The sequence below is a fragment of the Notothenia coriiceps genome, unplaced genomic scaffold (genome assembly GCF_000735185.1).
Source record: "Notothenia coriiceps isolate Sejong01 unplaced genomic scaffold, NC01 NC01_scaffold00037244, whole genome shotgun sequence".
NCBI classification, from domain to species: domain Eukaryota; kingdom Metazoa; phylum Chordata; class Actinopteri; order Perciformes; family Nototheniidae; genus Notothenia; species Notothenia coriiceps.
The window spans coordinates 22,267,157-22,278,598 of record NW_011369945.1 but is presented as its reverse complement, the minus strand read 5'-3'; the positions used below and the strand labels follow the sequence as shown (position 1 = coordinate 22,278,598).

The window sequence follows — 11,442 nt, the reverse complement described above, 5'->3', positions numbered from 1 at the left end:
ACCCTCAAAGTACACCCTGTAGGGAGTAAAACTCTAACACAGAAAAGACCTGTCTATGCTGCCCCAGAACGCCTCGTTGGAGGTTTCTCTTTTTCCATTGTTTACTTCCTGGGTACTGTGACGTGCCCATACCCAAATGGACCCAATCCGTGGAGCCGTTACGTTCGTGGATTGGTCCAAATTGACCAATCCACGGACTTCCTCACACATTCAATCTTTTCTCAGCTGCAGCTCCGCCGATTTCTCCTCCCTGAGACGGCGGGACGCGGCGAGGCTGTGAGTCGGTGTGTGAGCACACACACAAACTCCCAGCCAGGCTGCGGGTGTGTGTGTTCGGGCTGGGTTTCGCTGTCTTACAGACAGCCACTGGGCTCAGTAGGGGGGGGGGGGGCAGGAGCTCCAACAAGCCGTTTAGGACAGAGAGTGAATACACATACTATACAGAGATGCTGTATGAGAAACCAATGCGATTTTGGAAAATTGCAGAATATAAATCTATTCTAGTAGACCTCAACAATGGAATTATGATCAGTAGAAATGGCCATGACATGGGACCTTTAAGATTTAATACTGCGGAGATTAAATCTCTACCACATCAGGTAATCTTAGGAGGAGATAGAGCACAACTGCTGGCAATGTTGACCAAAGCCCAATACTTACATCACTGCGTACATCTGGTGAAGGATCCTGAGGATTGAGGCATGCATGGGCAACCTTGATAACATGTTCCAACTTCCGGGGCTGCTCCTCAACCTTTGCAGCGAGGAAGAGTGCGGCTGGAGAAATAACCTGATGAGGGTAAAACAAAAATAAGTTCAACACAGGAACTAACTCGCCACTGTGTCTGAGCTTAAAGAGACAACAAATACTTACATTTCTGTGAAATCTGGTGAAAGACTGGACCATGTAGAATCGATGCATGTACACAATGGCTGTATTAATTGTAAGTTGGGACCTGATAAATAGGAGTTGAGGAATAATGTAGCAAAGAGTTCAAGTACATCACAACACCGGCATTAGGTCTAGTTAAGGGGTCCTTAACGACAACATCAATTACACATTAGGAAAAGACATGCATTGTACCAGATGTAGGTACTGGACTATTTCTCAAGTCCCTTGGTAGGTCAAAACAAACACTAGTTCAACTAATGCAGTTACACAATTTCATGCATTACATACTAAATCTCACTAACAGATCAAAACTTACATAAGTGTATTAATAAATACACCAAACACTTAGCAGAATTTCTATATGTACATCGGAAATAGAACCTGGGTCATGGGTCTAAATGTAAAATAACACAAGTGAATGAGCTTTAATACTGCTAATGACTTTTAAAACTCAATAACACACCAGTGGCAGAGCAACAGCTAGCTTCACATGTTAGCCGAGAATGGTTGTTTTTGCAAATGAAGTGGTCGAATCTGAAGTATACACATTAATACACTAAAAAATCATGTGTGTTAACCTTGTTTACCCATTTTAGCTACACATGTTCTTTACTAGCATTCACAGTCAGAGGTAAAGCTAAAGCTAACGTCCCGAAGGCCCGCCGACCACACAGGCCTTCGTGGTTTAGCAAACTACGCCGCTCTTAGATAACGCTTGTAAGCTAACGTTAATGTTGTAAAACCACAAACCACCGCTTGAAACTAATGTAAACCCTACAAACAAACTAAAAAACCTTCGAACTAGACACAACAACAAGTAGCAGCCATGCTCTCCGCTGAACCGGCTTCACGGGAAGCTAAAGTTCGCTAGCCAACAAGCTAATGATGCTAACCAACAAGCTAAAGTGAACGCAAATCGTTCCTCCGACAAAAGATACACATTGAGCCGCTGTCCCATGTCCTGCAGCAGGTTGGCTGCCTGTTGTCTGTAGGACAGCTCCTTGTCCGGATCAAGTCCAGCTCGCTTAGACGGGTTGTTGTCGATCTGTTCCCGGGTGTAGTACCATTTGTTGTTACAGCTTGCAGGGAGAGAACCAAACGAAGCCGCCATCACTGAGAAGGACGATAGTTTAAAATTTCTGCGCGTCACAGGAACATACGTCACAGCCAGGGTAGTAAGGTCGGTGCAGCTCTGCCAGTGACCAGCAGGGGGGGATAAAACACCACATTGAAACATTAATGAGAACCTGTGAATGGAAAACCTTTGTATGTTATGTGTAGTATGCGAAATTATTTTTCTATTCTTTGGCAACAATATATATTAAAAGTCAGTTCTTCTGCACATGCAAGACAAACTCAAGTTTCTTCCTTTTGGATGGAACAAATAGTCACCCTGAGTGTAAACAATTATTAAGTTAATCTAGATGTGTAATATATTTGCATTGTGAGGACTGAAAGTGGAAATTAGTATATATCAGAAAATAGCAACGGTGGGAGAAGTACCAGAGTGTAGGAATACTCTGTTACAAGTAAAAGTTCTGCATTCAAATGTTACTCAAGTAAAAGTAGAACAAGTATTAGCATCAAATTAAACTTGAAGTACCAAAAGCACTCATTATGCAGATTGGCCAATCTCAGAATAATATATATTAAATGTTCTGATTATTATTATTGATGCATTACAAGTGTTATCAAAGCCGGTAAAGGTGAAGCTAGTTTTAATGACTTTGTATACTAAAGGGTAGCTTGTGATTTTGCTCCAGGTGGAACTAAAGTCTGATTTAAGAGTTGATTATATTTCACGTAAAAAAAAAATCAAAAATCTTCAAAGTAAGTAAAGGTATGAAGTTGAAGTACAAAGTAGCATAAAATGGAAATACTTAAGTAAAGTATCTCAAAAAATGTACTTAAATACAGTACTATTAAATGTACTTAGTTACTGAATAACACCAAGGAGGCTGGGGCTCAGTGGATAGTGTGCTGGACTTCGAATCAGGGGATAGCAAGTTCGACTCCCACTGCATTCAGCATGTCGTTGTGTCCCTGGGCAAAACACTTCACCCCAAATTGCTCCTGTGGGGATTGTCCACAGTAAATGTATGTCAGTCGCTTTGGATAAAAGCGTCTAACAAATGACATGTAATGACACCACTCTAAAATAGTTTCCATTCTGTATGAAACTAATACATTCAATTGCAAAGTAAGCTACTCAGATTAATGTCTAGTGACAGTAGTGTGTCCAGTGAAAACAATTACGATACGTTGAGAATGAATCACGTTTTTTTCGGTTGTATCCTAACAGTTAGTTATATAACTATATGAATAGAAATAAAAAGCAAAGTTTGCAACCTATAAAACTTGGTTAAAAAAAAAGAATCTGTTACATTATTTGTAATTTACGTTCAAAAATAATGGTGTTTTGTAAACCCTTTTGGTCGGGCATATTATCTATGTATCCAAGTTATTAACTAACTACTTTAAGCATTACTTAAGCTTTTAATTATTTGTATCTTCTGTCACTTATCAAGTCCAGTCTGTGACTCTCTATGGCAAACTGTGGATAGAATAAAGATATACACAGATACAATAAATAAGTATTTTTTACCAAAACAACAACCAAGAGTCAAAAGAAGCAGATATCCAAAAGTTGAAAACAATTTATTTTAAATCACAAAATGTTATAAAATGGACAGATAACTGAAGCAGTGAACCAATGGAATCCCAAAGATAAAACACAGAAAAAAACAATAGGCTGTCTGATAAATCAAAAGTACAATTAAATACACAGGTACAGACAAATGAGTGAGTTAAAGCACTTAACAGACAGAAAAATCATAGTTCTGTATTTACGTGTGGTATGTATAAGTGTATTAAGATACTAGTTTGCTTTTAGTTCCTGCTTAATCTAGGATGTGACACAGATTGAGTTCCTATTTGTATCTATCCAATCAGTTAGAGCCTCACTGGTCTTTATGATGCTTAGTCAACACTCAAGTGGCCTTCACGCTTCCTGTAGATTCTCCCAATAAATGCATTTTTGTTTTGCCTCCACTTCCTCATTTGATTCGGGACCTTTCTAGTGGATGACGAGTGCCCCATTATGATTTAAGATTGAACAGCACATATTTCCTGAGACTTAGAGATTAAATTATTTCCGCTAAACAGCTGGAAGGATTTGACTGTGGAGATACTGCAGGTTTCTGGATAAAGACTGTAAATGAACTTTAATGCAGCTTTGAAAAAACAGTGACGCGTGAACATCGATGTTAATAGAAAGAAACTGATGATGCCTTTTCCGTTTATAAACACCTCTCAAATTGAATAGAAAAAGTAAGATAAATGAAAAGGAAGTAGATTGAATTCAGTTGTTTGAGATTATTTTCTTGTTTGTTTTACAGGGTCTAACCCATCCATTTATCTTTGGATCTAAATTATACTTTTGATTGACAGGAGTCCTATCGGAGTCATTTGTTGTCTTTCGGGATCTCGGTTGTGCAGTAATGAAAATGCTTTACAAAAAAACACAGGCTCTAAAATGTTTTTCACACAATCCCAAATCTTTCCGCACGCTTCATTTTCTTTGCCTGTAGGAAAAGAGAAAGAACATTAATACACAATATCTATTTCTTGTTTAACTCGTTGCATTGTAGGAACATATCCTGTCTAACCAGTAACACGCTAACCAAACCTACCTCTACTTCGGGTGAAGCGGGTGAAGCGGCTGTAGCGACTGCAGCCACTGCAGCAACTGCACCTGTTGAAGCTGCCGTGACCCCGAACCGCTCCTTCCTCTTCTTCAGCTTCTCATCCTCTTCAATCTTAAAAAAACAAAAAAACATATTTAGCATCACTTTCCGTGCTAAATGTAAGAGTTGAAACATGATCATATTGAAGCTGGTCGTCACCTTTTGTGAAACGGAGGAGACGTTCATGCCAAATCGTTCTGCTCTCTTCTTCAGCTGATCAACGTTCACCTTCATGAGACATCAGAAAGGTTTTAATCAACATCGTGTCGTTGAGCAGAGGAATTCAAGAGATGTGTCGGGTAAATTATGCAACACTTACAGGAGCTTTAGCGGCCGCAACACCGCCTGCTTGGAACACAAGGAAATACAGTTGTGGGAAACGGTATAAGAAAATACCTCGACAGAAGCTTCAAAAGTTAAAATGTGAAATGACAAAACCTTCACGAGGCGTCAACTACACATCTTTTTTGTTTTGGTTCCTTGAGAAGATAGAAATTCAGTTGAGGAAAAGACTAACCTGCGGTGGGAGCTGGAGCGGACTTCTCCGTGGTTTCACCAAACCTAAACAAAAAGGAGCATCATTGTTTCAACATTGCTAAATACATTTACTAGTTTAAATCCAGTGGACTAATACCCGCAGTTTGTGGAGGGCATGGACTTTTATTTTGAAGTGTACAGGGTCACACTTCAAGTATTATGTACTAAGCTTCCCGGAGTGATATGAGCTGACTTTTAAAAAGGGTGCAGTGCAGAACATGAAAAGATTCCCAAATAAGACATGAAGTTATTTAAAAACAAATAGAGTGCATGGGGCATTTACTGAGTGCATGCCAGATAGACCCCACGAATGCTCCGTTTCAGTTTTTTGTATGTATTTATTTTTAACACCGTAACTGCTCATATGCGTTTTCTGTTTAAAGTACGTTTTGTTAACCTTGGAGTTTTTAGTAACTGGGTGTTTCTCAATGTCGAGGAAAGCTGCTCCAGAGCCACTATTTCAAGCATACTACGTCATCGAGTGCCGCCGAAGGACTGTTCCAATGTCCAGCATACTTGGAATTCTACCGAGCCCGGCGTACTTCGTTTGGAGAAATTTGGAGGCTGCACATGTGTAGACTCCGGTCTTAAAATCCCCACAATGCTTTGCGCACGGACGAATTCCCTCAAATCTGTGACGGGGGCCTCTCATATGACGCACACCTGCACACTTGCTCGCCTGTTCCACTCTTCGTTTTCCGAATGCCAGGAAGGATTCTTGCCTCGCTACTGAAGCAAGTGACTCGGAAGACATGTGCTACCAAGCAAGCGTCCTCGACATTGAGAAACACCCTCTGTTACATCCCCTCTAATCTCAAGAAGGACGGACCATTGTTATTATTACCCGTAAGAATAACGGCCAAATCACAGAAATAAAATAGTAAAAGCCGGAAGTATCCCGTCCTACCTTGCTGCACGGATGGCCTTTTTGCTTTCAGCTGTGGCCGGCAGGTTGAAGCGTTCAGCTCTCTTCTGTAGTCTCTGCTCAACAAAAGGGAAGTGTTTGAATCAGAACAAAAGCTGCTCTCTGCTGCTGCTGATCAATATTTGCATTTTCTCTCTTCTTTCACATGAGTGCTGAAAGCTACCGTGGATAGATGATCTTGGTCTTTAAAGATCAGATATCACTCCCACATGATGCATTAACGTCTGTATTAAGATGTGTAGATTAAAGGCTTGTCATACGTACTTCACCAGTAGATGATGGAGGAACGATTTTCACCACCTTCTTATCTTCAGCTCTGAAAGAAGTGACACAAAGAAGTTAGAGGACCAAACATTTATTAGTGGTGATAACTAAAGACTCGTTTTAAACCTGTGTTTATGAGTATGGGGCTAACTATGTCAGACATTTAAATACTAACCCTGATAACTAATAATACCCGAAATGAAGTAATGTCAATTAGATGTATGCATTTTGGGCATAACATTACATTTAAACACCTTCAATTCAAGGTGGAAGACTGTTGTTTAAAGTGCCTTCAAACTGCCTTCAACTCAGTTTAAAGTGGACGCAGCGTTTTCACTCCACAGCAGATCAATTTCAAAAATTGGTGTCCCCGTTATTCACTTAGAAGCAGAGTGAGGGTTTCTGGTTGTTGAAGCTTAAAATATATTTCAAGGTCAAAACTCCAGCAACACATTAGGGGTATGTGATATGTGTTTGACAAAGTAGGGTTCAGAAAAAGAAAAAAAAAGAAGAAAAGTACGTTGCATGAAATAATTCTAATATAAAAAGGTTTATTTTTTCTGTATTGAACTAAATACAAAAATAACGTACGTCTCTTCCTCAGTAGGCTCCTTCTCGCTTTTCAAATCGTCGGCACCATCAACACCATCGACCTTAGTGAATTCCTAAAAAGAAGAAATGTAAACGTTTACAACTACTTCACAAAATGGATCAGATTTTAAAGGGCGAGTGAAAACAACAGCCATCACATTACCTCCGTGTCCTCTGCCAGCACATCATCGACATCAACATCTTCCTCTGTTGGGATTAAGGGAAGGAGACGTTTAGAACCAGCAGAGAGCAGGAACAAAAAACAGTTAAGAGATATCCGTGATATTGATCGGAATAGAAAAGAGATACCACCATCTTAAATCAAAAATGTAGGCAGGCAAATTAAAAAAAAAAAAAATCAAGTCCATGCGTTTCAGATTTCACTCCATCCACCAAGTTAACCAAGTATAAATACCATGTCTAAGTGTGAAGTCTGTCGTCTCACCGTGCTCCTCCAGGTACGCCTGCAGTCGGGCGATGAGCTCTCCTTTGTTTCCCTTGGTGTCCAGACCTCGGGCCTCACACTCCTGCCTCAGTTCAGCAAGCTGAGACAACAAGAGGAACAGCACTTTCATTTGATTGTGTGCCGATAAGGATGTGTAGTCGCCTGCATGAGACTGCCCATCTCCTCCCTGTCTGATCACAGAGCTATCTAGCCCGACTCATTTGGGGGCTTGGAACAGCTTGGCTCTTTTGAAAATTGCGATGCCGTCATCGATTTTCAATTTGCCTGTTGTTATCATTTCTGAGCTGATAATGGTTATTTGTGTTGTATTGCTTTGTAAATCTAGTTTTAAGGTAGCTTCAGAGAACTGTGCCAAGCGGTTATAAAACCTGATTTCACTCCCACAGAACATGTAGTTTAGTTTGCATTAAATATCTAAGCTCCTTGTTAATAAATACCTTTATTTGACCAAACACATCTGGTTTGAAGTTGTTTTCCTTTCCTTTAACGAGCTGGGTGGTAGCCTACGCAAAGTGTCTTGAAAATATTAAAACAATTGACTTGTTGAAATTAAAGTGATTTGACCAAAAGATTGAAAGCCTGTTCACTTTCCTTCCAACATTATCCACATGGAGATACCCCCAAATGGGGGAAAAAAGTGTGTAGTTAATAGAGGTTTACTCTAAATACAAGTGTTTATAAGACAAGATCACAACAAAGTCAATTCAGTAGACACAATTCCATGAATTTTATTCGAATAAGAATTTATTTGGTCAAGGACCACACAGTAAACATTTTTGCTTTAATTTAATGCGGCTATTATTTCTATAATCAATCATGTGTCCCATTATAAATACAGCGGGACAATTTGAAGTTGTTTTGTGGGATAAACAGTCCAACACACCAAGAGGAACTCCCTGTAAAACCTGAGTGGACAAAGAAAAACTCACAATACTCACATTTGCGAAGCGGATACTACGGTATTTGTTGGCATGATTTAAGCATGAAATGTTCAATGATATTTTCTGTGTGAGCATTTTAAGGACTTAGCTTTTCAGTATATCGTTTTTCAGAGAGCTTTTGAAATAGCATCCCAGAACAGTAGTCATTTAATTTGCCGGCTAATGTTTGGCTAACATGAATTATGACCGTGGGAGGTCAAACATGATGTTGCGAATTTAATTGGGCCGAGATGGCGGGACACTTTACGTCCAACCGCAGGAGATACATTTCCGTTTCTAAATAAGTACCACACCGCTTTGTGTTAATATAAACTAGTTCCCAACAGCTTATTGTTGTCAACGGTGTGTTTGTAGCGTGTCTCGGAGCGGTTTGCTCGGCTAGCTCCGCAGCTGAATGAACAACACGCCGGTTGTTAGCCGGGCACATTTTATACTTCAAAAACCCTATTTATCCGTATCCTTCTTCTCTGGAATTACAACTAAAGATTGTTACAACATATTACGAACTAATAAAAGCACTCAATGTTTGTAATAATTACATATTTATTCTCAGTACGTACCTTAAGTTTCTGGAGCTCTATCACTTCAGCCATCTTTCTTTGTTGATGTATCACTTCCTGGTCACTTCCTCCAATCAGAGTGCAGCGTCTCTCCTTCTGAACCCCTGGGCGCTGACTCACTTTATTTCACAGCGCCACGGGATGGACGGACTGACGAACTGCATGTTGTTGTTTATTAAACAGGTTGTCACCATGAGCGTAATCTGCGCTGGGGACGCTGGGGACATGTCCCCACAACTTTTTGAAATGGCTGGCCAATTGTTTCCCCACCACTTTTTGAAAAGTATGGTGTTCTGTATGTTGAGATTTTGCATATAAAGATTGATCAAGTCTACAAAAATATGTGCAGATTAACACAAATATACTGTTGTTATACTTTTAGTTGTCTTCAAAAGAGAAAAGGTGCAATATGCATGCACCATACATAGTTATAGTTGTGTAAACACAAATTATGCCTGGGTCAAATACAGTAAATTGAACGGAAAACTTTGAGGAAAAAGAAATACAAAAAATATTTTTACCAAAAAAAAGAGGAAAGAAGAGTGCTTAGTCTGCATTTCACCACCTATCTGGGTCTGGCTACAGCCCCTCATCAACCTGCAGAAGAAGCATGGGGTGTCCAAACCACGGCCCGGGAGCCAAATGCGGCCCGCAGACCATTTTGAATCGGCCCTCAGCAAATTAAAAAAGTACAATGGAATACGGCCCACAAATGAAACTTGTGCTTGTTTTATATTTTACTTTTTAAATATAAATGTAAAAATACATTACACAGTATAGTATTCATGTGTTAATAAGAACACTTTTCAAATAAATTCAGTCAATTAAAGTTGGAAGCATTTTCTAACATATCTTAGTTGATAAGATAAAAATCCCAATAACTTATTTACATAACAAGCTTGAAATACACCCATCCTATTTCTCCTTATTATAATCAATCTGAGGTTTCTGTTTTAAGGGATGAGCTGCCAACACTCACAAGAATAATTTACCAACATTTGATTGAGTTTGCTAACTTTGAACAGAACTTATGAGGTAATATACCTCTAGTGAGTGGGCCATCCCATCGTATATTTTTCTGTATGTGGCCCTCGGTGATAAACATTTGGACACCCCTGACCTATAGCCTGACGGTCACACAGCTTCAACCGTTATGATGCAAATATCTCTTCAACTGACTTCAGTTCATCCTCCCTCTACCTCCTCCTCTTGCTGCTGTCCATATATCCATTGTTGTTTTTATACATTTCTCACATGAAGCCTTTTTCTAGTGCTTACATCCTGATTGCTGAGTCAACAATAAAGCAGTTTGGTGTTTACGGTCATGTGGTATGCATATTTGTTAGTTGGTTCATGTGTGTAGCATTTTTAATGGCAGTGTTTTGAAAATGGCAAACAAGTTAATTTTTCAGATGTCTGTGTCTTACTAGAACCGTGTGCAGTGTTTTGCACAAAGTGCCGAGCAGAACTGCAAACTGGGTGCAGAGCTGAAAGTGTGTTTAGAGTTTTGGAGATTTGAGCTGAGGTTTTGCTCTTTGAGTGTGAGTTTAAATAATTATGCTTTATGTGAGATGTGTGTGTTAGCAACTGAAACTGTAACGTGCTACCTTTACTAGTAGTTCGGAGCTATCTGCTACAAAAGTCTGAGGGGACAGGAGATATTTTTCAGCTGAAGACTGTTTTCAAATGAAGAGCAGGTTATAAGCGAGGCTCCGTTTGTGAAGGAGGAAACAGTTCAGAGTGTCTGCAACTCCTCCTGGAATGAGTCAGAGATTGATGAGCCCTCCCTCTTCTTCCTGCTCTCAGACACAGCCAGCTCCACTCTGTATGTCCTGGTTCCTCCCCTTTAGATCCACACAGAGGAGGATGGGTGTAACCAAAACGTAAAGTACAAGAGCTGATAGGCCAAATTCACCGCCCACACATGTTGTTCAGATCACAGCTCATAGTTTCAGTTCTCAGGAAGTGAAACTCACACACTCGCTCTCACTGAGAGCTGAAATGGCGCAGAAAGGAGTTCAGCTGGACCGGGAAATCTTATCTTGTCCGGTCTGTCTGGATCTACTGAAGGATCCGGTGACGACTACCTGTGGACACAGCTACTGCATGAAGTGTATTAAAGGCTTCTGGGATGGAGAGGATGAGAAGAAGATCCACAGCTGCCCTCAGTGTAGGCAGAGCTTCACACCGAGGCCTGTCCTGCTGAAAAACACCATCATAGCAGCTTTAGTGGAGGAGCTGAAGAAGACTGGACCCCCACCTGCTCCTGCTGATCTCTGCTATGCTGGAGCTGGAGATGTGGCGTGTGATGTGTGCACTGGGAGGAAACTGAGAGCCTGTAAGTCCTGCCTCGTGTGTCTGGCCTCTTACTGTGACCAACACCTCCAGCCTCATTATGAATCACCTGTCTTTAAAAAACACAAGCTGGTGGAGCCCTCCAAGAAGCTCCAGGAGAACATCTGCTCTCGTCACGACGAGGTGATGAAGCTGTTCTGCCGCACTGATCAGCAGAGTATCTGTT

General features: G+C 40.5%; 3 protein-coding genes across 5 annotated transcripts in view; all 3 read right to left on the bottom strand.

Moving 5' to 3' along the window:
* ptpn9a (protein tyrosine phosphatase non-receptor type 9a) overlaps positions 1 to 11,442 on the bottom strand; it is a 411,924-nt gene that overhangs the window by 351,854 nt on the left and 48,628 nt on the right. The window lies entirely within an intron of this gene.
* On the bottom strand, positions 524 to 2,020 carry LOC104965022 (cyclin-T1-like). Its single transcript, XM_010793961.1, has 3 exons — positions 1,830 to 2,020; positions 874 to 955; positions 524 to 789 (listed from the first exon to the last, which is right to left on the bottom strand). Exons 1-3 carry the CDS (start codon positions 2,000 to 2,002, stop codon positions 580 to 582), a joined length of 465 nt encoding a protein of 154 aa, XP_010792263.1. The 5' UTR covers positions 2,003 to 2,020; the 3' UTR covers positions 524 to 579.
* sarnp (SAP domain containing ribonucleoprotein) lies at positions 3,534 to 9,029 on the bottom strand. Of its 3 annotated transcripts, none has more exons than XM_010793962.1 (11): positions 8,922 to 9,029; positions 7,370 to 7,499; positions 7,118 to 7,161; positions 6,955 to 7,028; positions 6,364 to 6,415; positions 6,082 to 6,155; positions 5,155 to 5,198; positions 4,957 to 4,985; positions 4,797 to 4,865; positions 4,584 to 4,709; positions 3,534 to 4,475 (listed from the first exon to the last, which is right to left on the bottom strand). In XM_010793962.1, exons 1-11 carry the CDS (start codon positions 8,952 to 8,954, stop codon positions 4,434 to 4,436), a joined length of 717 nt encoding a protein of 238 aa, XP_010792264.1. In that variant the 5' UTR covers positions 8,955 to 9,029; the 3' UTR covers positions 3,534 to 4,433. The 3 variants fall into 3 exon arrangements, with proteins under 3 accessions (XP_010792264.1, XP_010792265.1, XP_010792266.1); XM_010793963.1 differs by having other exon boundaries at positions 7,400 to 7,499; XM_010793964.1 differs by having other exon boundaries at positions 4,957 to 4,982; positions 7,400 to 7,499.